The sequence below is a fragment of the Scyliorhinus torazame genome, chromosome 4 (genome assembly GCF_047496885.1).
Source record: "Scyliorhinus torazame isolate Kashiwa2021f chromosome 4, sScyTor2.1, whole genome shotgun sequence".
In the NCBI taxonomy this organism is placed as follows: domain Eukaryota; kingdom Metazoa; phylum Chordata; class Chondrichthyes; order Carcharhiniformes; family Scyliorhinidae; genus Scyliorhinus; species Scyliorhinus torazame.
Window position 1 is genome coordinate 373,859,094 of NC_092710.1, and position 22,016 is coordinate 373,881,109.

Sequence of the window (22,016 nt, forward strand, 5' to 3'; positions counted from 1 at the left end):
GTGTGGCTAAACCTGTACATCTGACATTATCAATGAGTCTACCTGAGGCTTTTGTCTTGGTCCCTGCGTGTATATTTCCATCCTCATGGTCGATTGGCTGGCTGGAAAGGGAGTAGATGCTGATTTCAGCGACCCGCACTGAAGCATCTTTCATGTTGGAATGGAGTCCGAGGACTTGTCCCCCATCAGTGGGATGTTGCATTACCTGCAAATAAAAGAAAGAATTCATTCTTCACCAAAAGTTCCCTTCCTCACTGTTGCTTTTCAGTGATCTGAACCAAACGATGAAACACTTTAAATATTCCCGCAACACAGGTTGGATAACAATTGTTATCTAATGGTGGCCCTCCCAATACTGTTCCGTCAGAGAAGGTTGTCAAAGGCTGGGCCAGATCACATTCATTATCTTTATCGTTATTTCCTCGTGTTTTCCCCATGTATCACAATGTCCTTGCACCTACCCATCATTTCAAGGGAAGATGTTGTATATCCACAACTGACCAATCTCTTCTATATTTCACATTACATGGGGTGTCTTGGATGAATAGTTTGACCAGTGAGCTTTGCGCACGAGCAGTGGGAGAGGCCACATCAGAACAGAGGCACAGACAGAGGAAGTTTTCAACTTGGGAATTCGGTACAGTGTGGGAATTCGGTGCAGAGTGGGAATTCGGTGCAGAGTAGGAATTTGGTGCAGAGCGGGAATTCAGTGCAGAGTGGGAATTCGGTGCAGAGTAGGAATTCGGTGCAGAGCAGGAACTCGGTGCAGAGTGGGAATTCGGTGCAGAGTGGGAATTCGACGCAGAGTGGGGATTCGGTGCAGAGCGGGGACTCGGTGAAGAGTGGGAATTCGACGCAGAGTGGGAACTCGACGCAGAGTGGGAACTCGGTGCAGAGTGGGAACTCGGTGCAGAGCGGGATTTTGGAGCAGAGCGGGAATTCGGTGCAGAGTGGGAATTCGGTGCAGAGTGGGAATTCGGTGCAGAGCGGGAATTTGATGCAGAGTGGGAATTCGGTGCAGAGTGGGAATTCGGTGCAGAGTGGGAATTCGGTGCAGAGCGGGAACTCGGGGAAGAGTGGGAACTCGGTGCAGAGTGGGAATTCGGTGCAGAGTGGGAACTCGGTGCAGAGTGGGTATTCAGTGCAGAGCGGGAATTCGGTGCACAGTGGGAACTCGGTGCAGAGTGGGACTCGGTGCAGAGCGGGATTTTGGTGCAGAGTGGGAATTCGGTGCAGAGTGGGAACTCGGAGCAGAGCGGGAATTCGGTGCAGAGTGGGAACTCGGTGCAGAGTGGGAATTCGATGCAGAGCGGGAATTCGGTGCAGTTTGGGAATTCGGTGCAGAGCGGGAACTCAGTGCAGAGCGGGAATTCGGTCCAGAGCGGTAAATTGGTGCAGAGCGGAAATTCGGTGCAGTGCGGGAATTCGACGCAGAGTGGGAATTCGGTGCAGAGCGGGAACTCGGTGCATGGTGGGAATTCGGTGCAGAGTGGGAATTTGGTGCAGAGTAGGGACTCGGTGCAGAGTACGAATTCGGTGCTGAGTGGGAATTCGGTGCAGAGCGGGGAATTCGGTGCAGAGTGGGAATTCGGCGCAGAGTGGGGACTCGGGGCAGAGTGGGAATTCGACGCAGAGTGGGAATTCGGTGCAGAGACGGAATTCGGTGCAGAACGGGAACTCGGTGCATGGTGGGAATTCGGTGCAGAGTGGGAATTTGGTGCAGAGTAGGGACTCGGTGCAGAGTAGGAATTCGGTGCTGAGTGGGAATTTGGTGCAGAGCGGGAACTCGGTGCAGAATGGCATTTCGGTGCAGAGTGGGAATTCGGTGCAGAGTGGGAATTCGGTGCAGAGTGGGAACTCGGTGCAGAGTGGGAACTCGGTGCAGAGTGGGAATTCGGTGCAGGGTGGGAATTCGTGCAGAGCGGGAATTCGTGCAAAGCGGGAATTCGTGCAAAGCGGGAACTCGGTGCAGAGTGGGATTTTGGTGCAGAGTGGGAACTCGGTGCAGAGTGGGAATTCGGTGCAGAGTGGGAATTCGGTGCAGAGTGGGAATTTGGTGCAGAGCGGGAATTCGGTGCAGAGCGGGAACTCGGTGCAGAGCGGGAATTCGGTGCAGAGCGGGAATTTGGTGCAGAGTGGGAACTCGGTGCAGAGTGGGAATTTGTTGCAGAGCGGGAATTCGGTGCAGAGCGGGAACTTGGTGCAGAGTGGGAATTCGGTGCAGAGCGGGAACTAGGTGCAGAGTGGGAATTCGGTGCAGAGTGGGAATTCGGTGCAGAGTGGGAATTCGGTGCAGAGCGGGAATTCAGTGCAGATTGGGAATTCGGTGCAGAGCGGGAATTCGTGCAGAGCGGGAATTCGTGCAGAGCGGGAACTCGGTGCAGAGTGGGATTTTGGTACAGAGTGGGAACTCGGGGCAGAGCGGGGAACTCGGGGCAGAGCGGGGAACTCGGGGCAGAGCGGGAACTCCGTGCAGAGCGGGGAACACGGGGCAGAGCGGGAATTCGGTGCAGAGCGGGAATTCGGTGCAAAGTGGGAATTCGGTGCAGAGTGGGAACTCGGGGCAGAGTGGGAACCCGGGGCAGAGTGGGAACTCGGTACAGAGTGGGAATTCGGTGCAGAGCGGGGAACTCGGTGCAGAGGGGGAACTCGGTGCAGAGGGGGAACTCGGTGCAGAGGGGGAACTCGGTGCAGAGGGGGAACTCGGTGCAGAGGGGGAACTCGGTGCAGAGGGGGAACTCGGTGCAGAGGGGGAACTCGGTGCAGAGGGGGAACTCGGTGCAGAGGGGGAACTCGGTGCAGAAGGGGAACTCGGTGCAGAAGGGGAACTTGGTGCAGAGGGGGAATTTGGTGCTGAGTGGGAACTCGGTGCAGAGTGGGAACTCGGGGCAGAGTGGGAACTCGGGGCAGAGTGGGAACTCGGTGCAGAGCGGGGAACTCGGTGCAGAGCGGGGAACTCGGTGCAGAGCGGGGAACTCGGTGCAGAGCGGAGAACTCGGTGCAGAGCGGAGAACTCGGTGCAGAGCGGAGAACTCGGTGCAGAGCGGAGAACTCGGTGCAGAGCGGAGAACTCGGTGCAGAGCGGAGAACTCGGTGCAGAGCGGGGAACTCGGTGCAGAGCGGGGAACTCGGTGCAGAGCGGGGAACTCGGTGCAGAGCGGGGAACTCGGTGCAGAGCGGGAATTCGGTGCAGAGTGGGAATTTGGTGCAGAGCAGGAATTCGGTGCAGATTGGGAATTCGGTGCAGAGCGGGGAACTCGGGGCAGAGTGGGAACTCGATGCAGAGTGGGAATACGGTGCAGAGTGGGAATTTGGTGCAGAGTGGGAACTCGGTGCAGAGTGGGAACTCGGTGCAGAGTGGGAATTTGTTGCAGAGCGGGAATTCAGTGCAGAGCGTGATTTTGGTGCAGAGCGGGAACTCGGGGCAGAGTGGGAACTCGGTGCAGAGTGGGAATTCGGTGCAGAGCGGGAAATCGGTGCAGAGCGGGGAACTCGGGGCAGAGCCGGAACTCGGTGCTGAGTGGGAATACGGTGCAGAGTGGGAATTCGGTGCAGAGTGGGATTTTGGTGCAGAGCGGGAATTCGGTGCAGAGTGGGAATTCGGTGCAGAGTGGGAATTCGGTGCAGAGTGGGAACTCGGGGCAGAGCGGGAATTCGGTGCAGAGTGGGAATTTGGTGCAGAGCGGGAACTCGGTGCAGAGTGGGAATTTGGTGCAGAGCGGGAATTCAGTGCAGAGTGGGAATTCGGTGCAGCGTGATTTTGGTGCAGAGCGGGAACTCGGGGCAGAGTGGGAACTCGGTGCAGAGTGGGAATTCGGTGCAGCGTGATTTTGGTGCAGAGTGGGAACTCGGGGCAGAGTGGGAACTCGGGGCAGAGTGGGAACTCGGGGCAGAGTGGGAACTCGGGGCAGAGCGGGGAACTCGGTGCAGAGCGGGAATTCGGTGCAGAGTGGGAATTCGGGGCAGAGTGGGAACTCGGGGCAGAGAGGGAACTCGGGGCAGAGAGGGAATTCAGTGCAGAGCGGGGAACTCGGGGCAGAGCGGGAACTTGGTGCAGAGGGGGAACTCGGTGCAGAGCGGGAATTTGGTGCAGAGTGGGAATTCGGTGCAGAGTGGGAATTCGGTGCAGAGTGGGAATTCAGTGCAGAGTGGGAATTTGGTGCTGAGCGGGAACTCGGTGCAGAGTGGGAATTTGGTGCAGAGCGGGAATTCAGTGCAGAGTGGGAATTCGGTGCAGCGTGATTTTGGTGCAGAGCGGGAACTCGGGGCAGAGTGGAAATTCGGTGCAGAGCGGGGAATCGGTGCAGAGTGGGAACTCGGGGCAGAGTGGGAATTCGGTGCAGAGTGGGAACTCGGTGCAGAGTGGGAATTTGGTGCAGAGTGGGAATTCGGTGTAGAGCGGGAACTCGGGGCAGAGCGGGAATTCGGTGCAGAGTGGGAATTCGGTGCAGAGTGGGAACTCGGGGCAGAGTGGGAACTTGGTACAGAGTGGGAATTCAGTGCAGAGCGGGGAACTCGGGGCAGAGCGGGAACTCGGTGCAGAGCGGGAATTCGGTGCAGAGCGGGAATTCGGTGCAGAGCGGGAATTCGGTGCAGAGTGGGAACTCGGGGCAGAGTGGGAACTCGGGGCAGAGTGGGAACTCGGGGCAGAGTGGGAACTCGGTATACAGTGGGGATTCAGTGCAGAGCGGGGAACTCGGGGCAGAGCGGGAACTCGGGGCAGAGCGGGAACTCGGTGCAGAGGGGGAACTCGGTGCAGAGGGGGAACTCGGTCCAGAGCGGGAATTTGGTGCAGAGTGGGAACTCGGTGCAGAGTGGGAACTCGGGGCAGAGTGGGAACTCGGGGCAGAGTGAGAACTCAGTGCAGAGTGGGGAACTCGGTGCAGAGCGGGAATTCGGTGCAGAGTGGGAACTCGGTGCAGAGCGGGGAACTCGGTGCAGAGTGGGAACTTGGTGCAGAGTGGGAACTCGGTGCAGAGCGGGGAACTCGGTGCAGAGTGGGAATTTGGTGCAGAGCGGGAACTCGGTGCAGAGTGGGAATTTGGTGCAGAGCGGGAATTCAGTGCAGAGTGGGAATTCGGTGCAGCGTGATTTTGGTGCAGAGCGGGAACTCGGGGCAGAGTGGGAACTCGGGGCAGAGTGGGAATTTGGTGCAGGCGGAGATTCTGTGACTCACACGGACGTAGAGTAGGCGCAGCTTGCGTGGCCCCAGGATGTGAGTCTCTGAGGTGCCCAGGTAGGCCTCGAAGCATCGGAGCCAGTATTTAAAAATATATTTTGCCTCCGGTGTCCGTGCTTCCAGATTGATCTTCTCTGGTTTTAGGCCTGCGTCCATCCTGATGTAGTATAGCTTATTAAATTGTTGTACCCTCAATAACGACGCCTAGAGAGTAAAACGGTAAAGAACTGACCTGGTGCCGAGACGGGTGCTTACTGGGTGCCGCCCACAAGACGGCCCCTTACATACGGCTCCCATGTGGGCGGAGCCGGAGGCCGAGTCCCCCAGGGTTCCAAGCCCGGTCTTAAAGGGGACATCACCTTACATGATGATAAGGGTACAGTAATACAGTAACCGTTCATCACACCCACGCAGACACGGGGAGAATGCAAACTCGACAGGGGCAGTGACCCGGATCGAACCTGGGTCCTCAGCAGTGAGGCAGCAGTGCTAACCACTGTGCCACCCTGCCGCCCTCCACACCCATTTCGGCACCTCACCATTCTCACCCCTGTGGTGACATACACATATGCATATCAGTATATAACTGTATATAATTGTACAAATGTATAAAGCTGACAGTTATGTCCCTCTGCCAGTAGGTGGAGCCAGATATACATCAGGTGACTGACTTCACAGAATATGACAGTGCAGAAGAGGCCGTTCAGCTCATCGGGTCTGTACCGACACGTGAAAGGCCCTGACCTGCCCACCTAATCCCATTTGCTAGCACTTGGTCCATAGCCTTGAATGTTAAGACGCGCCAAGTGCTGATCCAGGTTTTAAAGGATGTGAGGCATTCCGCCTCTACCCCCCCCCCCACCCCCCCCCACCCCCCGCCCAGGCAGCGCGTTCCAGGCTGTAACCACTCTCTGGGTAAAAAAGTTTTCCCTCAAATCCCCCTAAACCTCCCACCCCTCACCTTGAACTTGTGTCCCCCTCGTAACCGACCCTTCAACTAAGGGGACCAGCTGCTCCCTATCCCCCCTGTCCATGCCCCTCATAACCTTGTCCACCTCAATCAGATCGCCCCTCAGTCTTCTCTGCTCCAGCGAAAACAACCCAAGCCCCAACCTCTCTTCATAACTGAAATGTTCCGTCCCAGGCACCATCCTGGTGAATCTCCTCTGCACCCCCTCCAGCACCCCCTCCTTCCTATAATGTGGTGCCCAGAATTACACACAGTACTCCAGCTGTGTCCTCACCAATGTTCTGTACAACTCCAACATCACCTCCCTGCTCTTGTAATCTATGTCCCGATTGAGAAAAGCCAGTGTCCCATTTGCCTTTTCCACTCCCCCTATTAACCTGCCCTCTCCCTTCAGAGATCTATGGACAAACACACCAAGGTCCCTTTGTTCCCCGGAACTTCCCAGTGGCGGATCTTCCACAGTATAATTCCTTGTTAAATTACTCCTTCCAAAGTGTGTCACCTCACACTTTTCAGGCTTAAATTCCATCTGGACTAATCCGCCTATTTGACCTTCCCGTCGATATCTTCCTGTACCCAAGAGACTCAACCTCACTGTTAACCACCCGGCCAGTCTTTGTGTCATCCGCAAACTTACTGATCCTACCCCCACATAGTCATCTGTGTCATTTATATAAATGACAAACTATAGGGGACCCAGCACAGATCCCTGTGGTACACCACTGGGCACTGTCTTCCAGTCACTAACGCAGCCGTCTGTCATCACCCTCTGTCTCCTACAGCTAAATCAGCTTTCAATCCATTTTATCAAATCACCCTGTAGTAGTAATAGTAATCGCTTATTGTTACAAGTAGGCTTCAATTACGTTACTATGAAAAGCCCCTAGTCGCCACATTCCGGCGCCTGTTCAGGGAGTCCGGTACGGGAATTGAATCCGCACTGCTGGCCTTGTTCTGCATTACAAGCCAGCTGTTTAGTCCACTGTGCTAAACCAGCCCCTAATGCCATGTGCATTTGCCTTTGTAAGTCTCCCTTGTGGGGTCTTGTCAAAGGCTTTGCTGAAATCCATGTAAACTACATCAACTACACTACCCTCATCTATACCTTGGTTACATGCTCAAAAAATTCAATCAAATTTGTTAGGCATGACCTCCCTCTGACAAAGACATGCTGACTATTGTTCTGATTTTCTCCTTGGTTCAATTGCTCTGTTTTATTACTGTTGCTCTCGAGTCGCCAGGTATCTTTGATACCGCCACGAGGTTCAAGTCCGAGTAATGATCAATAACCCAATACACCGATTAGTAAGATTTAAATCAAAGCACATTTATTCTACACAGTAATCGCTACTCATGCACAAATTCTACGTCTAAGCTACTTCTACAACTAACAGGCCTATACTTAACTTTGGACTGGCCCACCAGGTCAGGGGAACAAATGGCCTTTCGTTCGGGTTCTGAGTCTGCGGGATTCGAAGTTGGTATGGATTGGTAGCTAGGAACGCCTATCTCGTAGCGAGCGTTGAATTAAGACTTACGTCAGTCGACGATCATTGCACCGGTCACGGTCAATGTTGGTTTGTGTTGCTGGGTGACCCGGGCAGGAAGAAGAGGTGAAGAGAGCGATTTGAACTTGGGGCTTAACTCTTATAGTCCCCAGGGGCTTCCCGCCTTTCGGGGCGGACCCTGTACCTGGTCCCAAGTGATTGGACTTTGTCCCAATCGCTTGGTTCGATTTTCTCCAATACTGGAGCGGTTCCCTGATCGATGGGCGGTCTTGAGGTGCTCGTTCACTTCCTTTGTGTTGGCTCCTGCTGGCGCCGGGGAGTCTGGCTTTGCTTTGTCCAAAATGTTACTTATTGTTCCCGGGGATTGCTCATCAGTATGCAGATGGCTGCTACATTGTTATGCTGATGGTCGCTGGTATCGATGTTGTCTGGCTTTTGCAGAGGTAAATACACAGCAAACCTGCAGCCGCTGGTTTCTGTCTTGTTGGCTGACTTTCCCATCAGCCTTTGCCGTTCGCCATTTTAAATCGGGAGTTGGCCAATTTAGGTGGCTACACTATCCCTGGAGGAGAGCCACCTTTCTCCCGTCTGCTCAGCACATCCCCGTCACCGGAGGATGACGGGGTCGCTTAGTTCTGTCTATTACTTGCTGCTTAGGCCGTTCGGCATGCAGTTAGTCCTGTGCTGTAGCTTCACCAGGTAGACACCCTCATTTTTCGGTATGCCTGGTGTTGCTCCTGGCATGCCACCCTGCACATTTAATTGAACCAAGGCTGATCCCTTGGCTTGGAGGATAAGCCGGGCCCAGAAGGTTGCAGATTCTGCTGCTGCTGATGGCCCACAGCACCTCATGGATGCCCAGTCTGGAGCTGCTAGCTCTGTCCACAATCTATCCCATGGTGGTAGTGCCACACAACACGATGGAGGGTGTCCCCAATTTGAGGATGCAGCTTTATCTCCACAAGGACTGTGCGGTGGTCCTCTTACCGATCCTGTCATGGACAGATGCATCTGCAGCAGGCAGGTTGGTGAGGATGAGATCAAGTATGTTTTTCCCTCTTGTTGGATAAAGAGAAATTATTTCCTGTATGACATGTCTTCAGGAAGCTACAAAATTCCCCTCTGGTGTTAGGGGCCGGGGGACAAAATTCCCCTCTGGTGTTAGGGGCCGGGGGTGGGGGGGGGGGGGAGCAGTAGACTGATGGGGAAATTCTTCTTGGCAGTCGTTCAGGATAGAGGATGACTTGCCCCCAATCTGGTTTGATGGGCTCTGAGATGGCTGATAAGTCCAATATGAGTCTCCTGACTCTGCCACATGTAGGGTAGGTGGAGCATGAAGGGTTGAGTGCTTGGCTTGTTTGAAGGATTGTGCAATCCCTCTGCACATTCCCAACAAAGTCTATCAATGCGTTTGGTATCTCCTCGGATGAGTGTTCTCCACCTTGCACAGTCAGGGATTCCTATGAGCCAGCTGGGATGTTTGACATCCTCAGGGATGCTTTGAGGACATCCTTAAAGCATTTCCACTGTCCTCTTTAGGGTGGTGAGTGCCTGGAACGCGTTGCCAGGGGAGGTTGTGGAAGCAGATACGTTAACAGTGTTCAAAGGGCATCTTGACAAACACATGGATAGGACGGGTATAGAGGGACACGGCACAAGGAAGTGCTGAGGGTTTTGGCCAAGGGTGGTATCATGACCAGTACAGGCTTGGAGGGCCGAAGGGCCTGTTCCTGTGCTGTATTGTCCTTTGGAGTCTCCTGTTGCAAGTGAGTTCTGACTAAAGCAGTTGCTTCTGGTTTGGATGGGAGCGGAGTGGAATACATCCTCGTCTTTCTGTAGAAAATCCAGCACATGGTGGCAAACCTTAAAATAAAAGCTACAACATGAGCAGCGAACGTGAGAAGAGTTTCTTCAAAGGGCAGTGGACATCTGGACGTCTCTCTGCCCAGAATGGTTTTGGATGTTGTGGGGCTCGGCTCCAGTGGCCTCACATTCCCCAGATATGAACTTCCCCCTCAAATATGTAATTTTAATTCTTAACAAAGTAAGTAGCCTGGGCTGGAGTGTATGTTAACAATAGTTAAATATTTCTATGCACAGTGTTGCTCCTGTTTAACAATATATGGCACCTGATGAAGTGATTGGAAAGGCCATATCCCATTGCTCTATACATTTCACAGCAAGAGACCACAAATTGCAACGTGATGACGTCCAGATAGTCTGTTTTTATGATGTTCTTTGAGGAATAAATATCGACAAGACACTGGGGTGAACTCCTCTGATCGTCTTCAAATAGTCACCCTACCTTTTACATTTACCTGCGAAGACAGACTGGGCCTTGGTTAGTGTCTCACCCAAAAGACAAGGACCGGGATTCTCCGTCCCGTCGCACCAGATTTCCGCGGCACGCCGGCGGGGTGCTCCGTTACGCCGACTGGTCAATGGGGTTTCCCATTGTGCGGCAGCCCCACGCCGTCAGGAAACCCCCGGGCGCCGGCAAAACGGAGACTCCCGACGGCGGAGAATTCAGCCCTGGACCTCTGACAGTGCAGCATTCTCTCAGCTTGTAGTTTTGTGCTCACGTCCTGGAGTGAGACTTGAACCAGTCAGAGGGAACACTGCGAGGATCACCTCTGTTCCCTGGTATTGACTAGCCTGCTGACTTTCAGTCTAGTCTCACGTTAATAATATCCACTTGGGTCAGCCTCCAATAAACACAGATACGGTGATGCAAGTGACAATACGTGGAATAAAAACAGAAAATGCAGGAAATACTCAGCAGGTCTGGCAGCGTCTGTGGAGAGAGTTAACGTTTCAAGTCCGTATGACTTCTTCCGAGCTGGAGAAAGGCTGCCCTCTGATTGAGAAGGAGAATGACAAGGGAATCGTCTTGGTAACGTGGGGCAGTGAAAGCGTACCTCAGCCATATCGATGGTCCCCAACGCCAGCGTCTTGTAGCCCAGAATGGTGCGGTTTTTATACCTCTTCCTCCTCTGCAACATTATCTGTAGTTTGTTTGCATCTCTCTTCAGGAAGTGGGGATACTGACAATGGAACAGAACGGAACAGACTTTTAGTTCAACATAACCAAAACCACAGAAAAGTTGCCTCACTGAGCACATTGGTTCCCTCAAAGTCAAACACCTCGGGAGGGATTCTCCGACCCCCCGCCGGGTCAGAGAATCGCCGGGAGGGGGGGCGGCGTGAGTCCCGCCCCGTCGCTCCGATGCTGGCTGCCGAATTCGTCCAGTATCATGTTAGTACCTCATTCAGCAGCCAGATAGATTCAAGAACATTTAAGGTGAGTCGCATGCTGAAGAAGATTAATCATTCTCAGGGTGTGGGCATTGCTGACTGGGACAGCATTTATTGTCCATCCCTAATTACCCTTGAACTGAGTGTTTGGCTCAGCCGTTTTGGAGGGCAGTTTAGCTGTGGGTCTGGAGTCACGTGTAGGCCAGACCGGGTAAGGGCGGCAGATTTCCTTCCCTGAAGGACATTTGTGAACAGATGGATTTTTACAACAATCGACAATGATTTCATGGCCATCATTTTATTGAATTCTAATTTCACATCGGCCGTGGTGGGATTTGAACTCTGGTCCCCAGAGGTTTACCCTGGCTCTCTGGATTACTAGCCCAGTGACAATATCACTGCGACACTGCCTCCTTTAGCAGGCAGTTGGCCTGCTCTGAAATAGATGCTGGATGGCATGCAGGAATGGCCTAGGAGTGACTCTCATTCAGAGCAAGGCTTCCCACTGTGGCAAGGCTGGGACCAGGAACTCCCACAAGTAGCACGACTCAGGACTCAGTTCATAGAATCATAGAATTACAGTGCAGAAGGCCGTTCGGCCCAACGAGTCTGCACTGGTCCCTGGAAAGGGCACCCCGCCCAAGCCCACACCTCCACCCTATCCCCGTAACCCAGCAACCACAGCCAACCTTTTTTGGTAAATAAGAGCAATTTAGCACGGTCAATCCACCAAACCTGCACATCTTTGGACTGTGGGAGGAAACCGGAGCATCCGGAGGAAACCCACGCACACACGGGGGGAACGTGCAGATTCCACACAGACAGTGACCCAAGCCGGAAGCGAACCTGGGACCCTGCCGCTGTGAAGCAACAGTGCTAACCACTGTGCTACCGTGACATCCTTTTTCTCTCCTCTGTCTCATCTCTTGAAAAGTATGGGAGTTGTCCACTAACTGAGCAGGCCTGAATAATAAACATGACAGCTTTTCTGCCAAAGCCAGGTCTAATCCTTTCCTCACCTGACATCTACACTTCCATCACCAATCATTGGGCAGTGGAGCAGCAGCCCTTTGAGTCTAAAGGGCATTAAAGTCAATTGTAACTGCCCGACTGGCACATCAACCCAGTGCCCCAGAGCAGCGGGTGCCCCTTTCAGAGGGGGGGGGGACCCTCTGGAATCCCCAGAGCGGCGGGTATGAAGCGGTTTCTGATTGAGAAATTGGTGTGCAGATCTGGATGAAAAGCAGGAACTCACCATGTGATACAAAAGAGGGAAGCCCATACATCCTATCCACAGACGATACCTGGTTTAGTTCTGGAAATGGGACAGTTCCAACCCATTGCAACTATTCTGATAACCCAGGAAGACACACGAGCAGACAGGTGGCTACCTCCTCACTTAATCTTCCAGAAAAGTTAACTAAAATTGTCCTTTCACAACAGAAAGTGACAAAGTGTCTGTGTATAGTCGATACCTGCAAGGAAAATGTGAGCTCTAACTCCGTCTCCATCAGACCACCTGGGGGGAGGAGGTATTCATTCGATCTCAGGATTCGCTTCGAGCCCTACATTGACCAGAAAGAGAGAGAGTTGCGTTATTCAGCATGCTGTATAAATAATAATAATAATCGCTTATTGTCACAAGTAGGCTTCAATGAAAAGCCCCTAGTCGCCACATTCCGGCGCCTGTTCGGAGAGGCCGGTACGGGAATTGAACCCACACTGCTGGTCTTGTTCTGCATTACAAGCCAGCTGTGTTAGCCCACAGTGCTAAACCAGCCCCTACACCCAGTGACACCTCTGCCATTTGAAGCCACTGCTTGCTCCTGAACAGATTAGGAATGCTGCAAACAGGGCCCAATGGCGATGCTGGAGCACATTGGTGTTACAGTGAAACAGGATCTCAAAGTGCCGTTCTGAGTAAGACAACACAGCCATAATGCCAAACATCGCAAGCCCCAGATTGCGGGAGAGTGAGAGAAGGAGCCAGTTGGTGGAGCTGCGCTCAATGTGTTCAGACATGTAGGAGTGGAACCGTTTATTTCTGTGCCAGAGAGAGGGGGCATCTTACCTGTTTCCAAGCTGCCGCCGATGTGGCAGACAGTTCAACAGCTGCAAACAGCAAACAGATGTGCTTCAGGATATCTCCTTCCCTATTAATCCCCCTGGGGTTTCTTACCTGGATGTACAAGCTGAACAAACCACTTACTAACAGGCATGGGTGAATACTCCGACTTGATGCTGATCTGTGGCGTTTTGGTGCACATTCTGGTGTTTGGCACATCATTGGGCGCACAGAAATGAACCAATAGCAAATTCTAAGTATATAAAATTATATAAATGATAAGATAATTAAAGAGTTGAAGCCCATATTGAGTCCTCCTCACTACAAGTCACCTTCTCTCCTAGCCTGAGTACCTGGATTATTGGTCCATGCTGGATTCTGAAGTGCCGTCCAGGGCCTTGGGATCAGGCACAGTGCTGCAGTACTTCGTCCGGCCACTGCAGCACTGTGCCGGGAAGGGCTGGAGAGCTGTCGCCCAACCTGACTGCGGACAGCTCTCCAAAGCAGGACTTCTGTCCAAGGATGGATGGAACTTCTGCCTGCGGCCAATTGAGTATAAAATGGCAGCGGACCTGTTAGAGATGGCAGGGATGTGTTCCCCACTGACTCTCAGAATGGTGGGCACTGAGTGCTCGCGATCCTGAAAATTCAGGCCCTGGACAAATTCCAGGCTTGGGCTGAAAAGTGAAAATGAGACTGAGGGGGGACATGATTGAGATAAAATTATGAGGGACATACATAGAGTAGACAGGAAGAAACTTTTACCCTTGGTGAAGGGGTCAATGACCAGGGGGCAGAGATTTAAGGTGAGGGGCAGGAGGTTTAGAGGGGTGTGAGTAAAACCTTTTCACCCAGAGGGGGGTGGGAGCCTGGAACTCGCTGCCTGAAAGGATGTTGGAGGTGGGAACCCTCGTAAGATATGAGAAGTATTTAGATGGGCACTTGCGATGCCAAAGCAGCCAAGTGCTGGAAAAATGGGAAAATAGGTGGCTGTTTTAACTGGCGCAGGCGCGATTGGCCGAAGAGCCTATCCTGTGCTGCAGACCCCCATGACTCTAACATTCACGCCTCACAACGCCAGGCAATGACCATCTCCAACAAGACAGAGTCCAACCATTGCCCCTTGCCATTCAATGGTATTACCGTCACTGAATTCCTCAGGATCCTGGGGGGGGGGGGTTACAGAATCCATACAGTGCAGAAGAAGGCCATTCAGCCCACTGAGTCTGCACCAACCCTCTGAAAGAGCACCCTACCCAGGCCCACTCCACACCTCTGTAACCCCACCTAACCTAAGAGACACTAAGGGGCAATTTAGCACGGCAAATCTACCTAACCTGCACACCTACGGACTGTGGGAGGAAACCGGAGCACCCGGGGGAAACCGGGGACGTGCAAACTCCATACAGTCACCCAAGACCGTAATCGAGCCTGGGTCCCTGGCGCTGTGAGGCAGCAGTGCTAACCACCATGACATCGTGTCACCCATTGTCCAGAAATTGAACCATCCATATAAATACTGCGGCTACCACAGCAGGTCAGAGGCTCGGGAAACTGCATAACTCATCTGCTGACTCCAGCAAAGACTGTCCACTGAGGGAGTGCCGCACTGTCAGAGGGTCAGTACTGAGGGAGAGCTGCACTGTCAGAGGGTCAGTACTGAGGGAGTGCTGCACTGTCAGAGGGTCAGTACTGAGGGAGTGCTGCACTGTCAGAGGGTCAGTGCTGAGGGAGTGCTGCACTGTAAGAGGGTGAGTACTGAGGGAGTGCCGCACTGTCAGAGGGTCAGTACTGAGGGAGTGCTGCACTGTCAGAGGGTCTGTACTGAGGGAATGCCGCACTGTCAGAGGGTCAGTACTGAGGGAGTGCCGCACTGTCAGAGGGTCAGTACTGAGGGAGTGCCGCACTGTCAGAGGGTCAGTACTGAGGGAGTGCCGCACTGTCAGAGGGTCAGTACTGAGGGTGAGCTGCACTGTCAGAGGGTCAGTACTGAGGGAGTGCCGCATTGTGAGAGGGTCAGTACTGAGGGAGTGCCGCACTGTCAGAGGGTCAGTGCTGAGGGAACGCTGCACTGTCAGAGAGTCAGTACTGAGGGAGTGCCGCACTGTCAGAGGGTCAGTACTTAGGGAGTGCTGCACTGTCAGAGGGTCAGTACTGAGGGAGTGCTGCACTGTCAGAAGGTTAGTACTGAGGGAGTGCCGCACTGTCAGAGGGTCAGTACTGAGGGAGTGCTGCACTGTCAGAGGGTCAGTACTGAGGGAGTGCTGCACTGTCAGAAGGTCAGTACTGAGGGAGTGCCGCACTGTCAGAGGGTCAGTACTGAGGGAGTGCCGCACTGTCAGAGGGTCAGTACTGAGGGAGTGCTGCACTGTCAGACGGTCAGTACTGAGGGAGTGCTGCACTGTCAGAGGGTCAGTACTGAGGGAGTGCTGCACTGTCAGAGGGTCAGTACTGAGGGAGTCCCGCACTGTCAGAGGGTCAGTACTGAGGGAGTGCCGCACTGTCAGAGGGTCAGTACTGAGGGAGTGCTGCACTGTCAGAAGGTCAGTACTGAGGGAGTGCCGCACTGTCAGAGGGTCAGTACTGAGGGAGTGCCGCACTGTCAGAGGGTCAGTACTGAGTGAGTGCCGCACTGTCAGAGGGTCAGTACTGAGGGAGTGCCGCACTGTCAGAGGGTCAGTACTGAGGGTGAGCTGCACTGTCAGAGGGTCAGTACTGAGGGAGTGCCGCATTGTGAGAGGGTCAGTACTGAGGGAGTGCCGCACTGTCAGAGGGTCAGTGCTGAGGGAACGCTGCACTGTCAGAGTGTCAGTACTGAGGGAGTGCCGCATTGTGAGAGGGTCAGTACTGAGGGAGTGCCGCACTGTCAGAGGGTCAGTTCTGAGGGAACGCTGCACTGTCAGAGTGTCAGTACTGAGGGAGTGCCGCATTGTGAGAGGGTCAGTACTGAGGGAGTGCCGCACTGTCAGAGGGTCAGTACTTAGGGAGTGCTGCACTGTCAGAGGGTCAGTACTGAGGGAGTGCTGCACTGTCAGAAGGTTAGTACTGAGGGAGTGCCGCACTGTCAGAGGGTCAGTACTGAGGGAGTGCTGCACTGTCAGAGGGTCAGTACTGAGGGAGTGCTGCACTGTCAGAAGGTCAGTACTGAGGGAGTGCCGCACTGTCAGAGGGTCAGTACTGAGGGAGTGCCGCACTGTCAGAGGGTCAGTACTGAGGGAGTGCTGCACTGTCAGACGGTCAGTACTGAGGGAGTGCTGCACTGTCAGAGGGTCAGTACTGAGGGAGTGCTGCACTGTCAGAGGGTCAGTACTGAGGGAGTCCCGCACTGTCAGAGGGTCAGTACTGAGGGAGTGCCGCACTGTCAGAGGGTCAGTACTGAGGGAGTGCTGCACTGTCAGAGGGTCAGTACTGAGGGAGTGCCGCAGTGTCAGAGGATCAGTACTGAGGGAGTGCTGCACTGTCAGAGGGTCAGTACTGAGGGAGTGCTGCACTATCAGAGGGTCAGTACTGAGGGAGTGCTGCACTGTCAGAAGGTTAGTAGTGAGGGAGAGCTGCCCTTGACATCAAGGCAGCATTTGACCGAGTATGTGGCTACCAGGGCAGGTCAAAGGCTAGGAATCCTCTGGTGAGTAACTCACCTCCTGACTCCCCAAAGCCAGTCCACCATCTACAAGACTCAAGTCAGGAGTGTAGTGGAATACTCTCCACGTGCCTGGATGAGCGCAGCTCCAACAACACTGAAGAAGCTGGTGGGATTGGGGTGGGGGAGCGGCAGTAGGGAGGTGGGGCAGTGGGAAGGGGAGGCAATGGGATGGGTGGAGTGGAGGGGGCAATGGGATGGGTGGGGTGGAGGGGGCAATGGGATGGAGAAGCAATGGGATGGGAGGGGGAGCAGCATGATGGTGAGGCACAATGTGATGGGGCTCCAGTGAGGAGAACGGGCCAGTGGAACGGAGAGCCAGTGGAACGGTGAGCCAGTGGAATGGAGAGCCAGTGGAACTGGCGAGAGGCAGTGGAACGGTGAGCCAGTGGAATGGAGAGCCAGTGGAACTGGCGAGAGGCAGTGGAACGGTGAGCCAGTGGAATGGAGAGCCAGTGGAACTGGCGAGAGGCAGTGGAACGTTGAGCCAGTGGAACGGAGAGCCAGTGGAAATGGGGGGGGCAGTGGAACGGAGAGCCAGTGGAACGGAGAGCCAGTGGAACTGGCAAGGGGCAGTGGAACGGTGAGCCAGTGGAACGGAGAGCCAGCGGAACTGGCGAGAGGCAGTTGAATGGAGAGCCAGTGGAAATGGGGAGGGGCAGTGGAACAGAGAGCCAATGGAACTGGCGAAAGGCAGTGGAATGGAGAGCCAGTGGAAATGGGGAGGAGCTGTGGAACGGAGAGCCAGTGGAACTGGCGAGGGGCAGTGGAACGGAGAGCCAGTGGAAATGGGGAGGGGCAGTGGAACGTAGAGCCAGTGGAAATGGGGAGGGGCAGTGGAACGGACAGCCAGTGGAACCGGCGAGGGGCAGTGGAACGGAGCGCCAGTGGAAATGGGGAGGGGCAGTGGAACGGAGAGCCAGTGGAACTGGCGAGGGCCAGTGGAACGGAGAGCCAGTGAAAATGGGGAGGGGCAGTGGAACGGAGAGCCAGTGGAACGGAGAGCCAGTGGAACTGGCGAGGGGCAGTGGAACTGGCGAGGGGCAGTGGAAATGGGGAGGGGCAGTGGAACAGAGAGCCAGTGGAACGGAGAGCCAGTGGAACTGGGAGGGGCAGTGGAACGGAGAGCCTGTGGAACTGGCGAGAGGCACTGGAACGGAGAGCCAGTGGAACTGGGGAGGGGCAGTGGAACGGAGAGCCAGTGGAACTGGCGAGGGGCAGTGGAACGGAGAGCCAGTGGAAATGTGGAGGGGCAGTGGAACGGAGAGCCAGTGGAACTGGCGAGAGGCAGTGGAACGGAGAGCCAGTGGAAATGGGGAGGGGCAGTGGAACGGAGAGCCAGTGGAACGGAGAGCCAGTGGAACTGGCGAGGGGCAGTGGAACGGAGAGCCAGTGGAAATGGGGTGGGGTAGTGGGACGGAGAGCCAGTGGAACGGAGAGCCAGTGGAAATGGGGAGGGGCAGTGGAACGGAGAGCCAGTGGAACGGAGAGCCAATGGAACTGGCGAGGGGCAGTGGAACAGAGAGCCAGTGGAACGGAGAGCAAGTGGAACTGGGGAGGGGCAGTGGAACGGAGAGCCAGTGGAACTGGCGAGAGGCACTGGAACGGAGAGCCAGTGGAACTGGGGAGGGGCAGTGGAACGGAGAGCCAGTGGAAATGGGGAGGGGCAGTGGAACGGAGAGCCTGTGGAAATGGGGAGGGGCAGTGGAACAGAGAGCCAGTGGAAATGGGGAGGGGCAGTGGACGGTGAGCCAGTGGAAATGGGGAGAATCAGTGGAACGGAGAGCCAGTGGAACTGGCGAGGGGCAGTGGAACAGAGAGCCAGTGGAACGGAGAGCCAGTGGAAATGGGGAGGGGCAGTGGAACAGAGAGCCAGTGGAATGGAGAGCCAGTGGAACTGGGGAGGGGCAGTGGAACGGAGAGCCAGTGGAACTGGCGAGAGGCACTGGAACGGAGAGCCAGTGGAACTGGGGAGGGGCAGTGGAACGGAGAGCCAGTGGAAATGGGGAGGGGCAGTGGAACAGAGAGCCTGTGGAAATGGGGAGGTGCAGTGGAACGGAGAGCCAGTGGAAATGGGGAGGGGCAGTGGACGTGAGCCAGTGGAAATGGGGAGAATCAGTGGAACGGAGAGCCAGTGGAACTGGCGAGGGGAAGTGGAACAGAGAGCCAGTGGAACGGAGAGCCAGTGGAAATGGGGAGGGGCAGTGGAACAGAGAGCCAGTGGAACGGAGAGCCAGTGGAACTGGCGAGGGACAGTGGAACGGAGAGCCAGTGGAAATGGGGAGGGGTAGGTGGATAGGGGAGGAGTCAGGGTATGGTGGGGTGGAGAGCGGTTGGCTGGTGGACCAACCCAATCTTCTCTTTTGGATGGTTAGCTGCAGAGTAGGATTGCTAGTGATCCCAGAGTGGTTCACTTGCCTTCTGTCCAGGACACATAAGGATGTACACTGCCTATAGGAAAGAAGATGGGAAAGGAGGGGACGTGGAAGGAGAATGAAGCTAAACCAAGCTCAGGGAAAATTGGTTATAAAGTAATAAAGAGATTGATCAATATTGCATCAAAATGTAATGTGGAATTATTTTGTTTAATTTTTCATGCGGATGTCACTATCTCGACCAGTGTTTATTGCCCATCCTCGAGAAGGTGGTGGTGAGCTGCCACCTTGAACCTCTGAGCCCATGTGGTGTAGGTACACCTACCGTGCTGTGAGGGAGGGAGTTCCAGGATTCCGATCCAGTGACAGTGAATATTTGGAACTGTGGGTTTTCCCTTTAACTGCTCCGCCACTTGCAAACTCAGCCATGTTCAATATGGCTGGCAGTCCTAGTTCGACAGGATTGATGCTCGAAACTCAATAGTGGATCTAACTGAGGAGCCTCTTCCACTCAGCTGACATAGAAGCATCGGTCTGCACCGGCCCTCTGAAAGGGCACTATACTCCTCCGCTCTAACCCCACCTAACCTACACATCTTGGGACTGTGGGAGGAGACCGGAGCACCCGGAGGAAACCCACGGGGAGAACGTGCAGACTCCACATAATCACCCAAGACCAGAATATATTGAAAAGAGCATGAAATGAAATATATTCACAAGCTTCATTCCCAGCCTGCTGCATTAATTAATTTCAGCTCGCTAAAACTGAAGAATAAACATGAACAACACAACTCGGATCATTCTGAAAGTAAATTGGCGGGCTATTGAGCTTGTTAAAGAGGTGATTGACTGCAATATTACATTGATCACTCAATTTCTCGACAGTTGTGTGGGGAAAATGTGGGTGTGATTTACGGCAGGTATGAGAAAACAGGCCAAAGGGCCAATGAAAAGGCGCGCAAATGGGACTCTGGCTGCATGTAGTAGCAGAGTCTGCTGCTGAAGATGGCAGTGTTTAGCTGGTAGCGCACTTTATTTCTTCACTGTTTTGAAGTTGAACCTTTAAATGGGTGGCCGCGACCCACTTCAGGTTCCGAGCCGAACCTCTCTCCCGCTGGACGTCCCATCCTGCTCGTGGAACACCTTTGCCAGCACAAATTGGCTGGTTCCTCCGTTGGAAGTGGCGAGCCGCCACTTTGATGCACCTTGCTGAAAGGACAGAGGTGTGAGTCCATGGACTGTGCACTTCCCATCCCACTCCCTCACCCTTCGGAAACCGGGAAACCCAGCCTTGGCGCTCCTCACCATAGTCCTTTCTCTGTTTCTGGGTGAGGTGCCTGTGTAACTAGCGCACAGAATGTGGCAGCATTTAGAAGACAGCAAAAAGGGAAACAGGTCTGGAAAAAACCCTTTCACTGCTATAGTTACTTATCCCGCAGTCCCACACATTTAAATATTCCTTCTCAAATCTACACTCAGTGCAGATGGAATTAATAGGTTTCTACTGGCACGTGTGATTCTGTGACTGGAGAGGAGTGTAGAAAAGGAACAGATAGATGTGAGGAGTTACACCAAGACAGTACGTGACTGTTCAAACTGAACCATTGCAGCTGCTCTGGTCAGTGTCAGAGAGGATTTGATTTAAAATGATGAAGGAATGCTAGAAACAGGCTATTTTCATTGATCTGAATGGTCTAGAACAAGGCCATGTAATTCGAGCAGGAGAATCCATTTTCACAGAGGGTTGTGAGGCAATGCAACACATTGGTGCAGTTAATGATTGCCCAGAGACCAGGGGCGGGATTCTGCCGTAATCGGCGGGTCGGGAGGTCCCGGCGGGAAGGAGTGGCGTGAACCGCTCCGGCGTCGGGCCGCCCCGAAGGTGGGGAATCCTCCGCACCTTCAGGGGCTAGGCCGGCCCCGGAGTGGTTTGCGTCGCGCCAGCCGGTGGGGAAGGGGCTTGGTGCCACGGCAACTGGCGCCGAAGGGCCTCTGCCGGCCGGCGCGAGTTGGTACATGTGCAGGAGCGCCAGCGTGTGCTGGCGTCATCCCAGCGCATGCACAGAGGGCTCTGTTTCCGCACCAGCAATGGCGGACCGCTACAGCCACCGGTGCGGAAGAATAGAGTGCCCCCACGGCACAGGCCGCCGGCCGGCACGGCGCGATTCCCGCCCCCGCCAAATTTCCAGCACCGGAGAATTCGGCCGCCGGCGAGGCCTGGATTCACGCCGCCCCTGGCGATTCCCCGACCCGGCAGGGGGTCGGAGAATCCCGCCCCAGGTCAATGTCCCAGAACCGATCCAATAGATAGTCAATGGAAAGAGAATAAAGAAACGTGGGAACAAAGTGAGCACAGCAAGTTAGAACAACTGTTCTTGTAAAGAAATAAACCAACACGGCCTGTCTGTCTCATGTGATTCTATGGAGAGTAAAACTGGTAAATGAATACAGCTTCATGCAGAGCGAATGGTGAGCAATTAATGGGTAAAGTCCCCAAAGACATATTAAAGCAAAACATATGTTCCATTTCATATTCCTTCTGAAACTGGATCAGAATCAGAGACTTTACACAGTAAATGCGCGATTGTGTAAATAATTAGCAGCATAAAGATTGTAGTTTTAGGGTAAGGGAGAATGAGAGTATAGAGGTCAGGAGCACAGATTTGACGTCGCAGGAGGGGGCCAGCGTTCAGGTAGGTGGTTTGAAGTGTGTCTACTTCAATGCCAGGAGTATACGAAACAAGGTAGGGGAACTGGCAGCATGGGTTGGTACCTGGGACTTCGATGTTGTGGCCATTTCGGAGACATGGATAGAGCAGGGACAGGAATGGATGTTGCAGGTTCCGGGGTTTAGGTGTTTTAGTAAGCTCAGAGAAGGAGGCAAAAGAGGGGGAGGTGTGGCGCTGCTAGTCAAGAGCAGTATTACGGTGGCGGAGAGGATGCTAGATGGGGACTCTTCTTCCGAGGTAGTATTGGCTGAAGTTAGAAACAGGAAAGGAGAGGTCACCCTGTTGGGAGTTTTTT

The 22,016-nt window shown here is 54.1% G+C and overlaps 1 protein-coding gene across 4 annotated transcripts in view; it reads right to left on the bottom strand.

The window, feature by feature from the left end:
* The window catches only part of LOC140411248 (phosphofurin acidic cluster sorting protein 1-like), a 911,105-nt gene that overhangs the window by 582,165 nt on the left and 306,924 nt on the right, over positions 1-22,016 (bottom strand). For all 4 annotated transcript variants that reach the window (XM_072500372.1, XM_072500373.1, XM_072500371.1 and 1 more), the window contains exons 3-5: positions 12,388-12,477; positions 10,576-10,701; positions 43-205 (exon numbers count right to left, since the gene is read on the bottom strand). In XM_072500372.1, the coding sequence (XP_072356473.1) occupies positions 43-205; positions 10,576-10,701; positions 12,388-12,477 (379 nt within the window). The remainder of the gene's footprint in view (positions 1-42; positions 206-10,575; positions 10,702-12,387; positions 12,478-22,016) is intronic.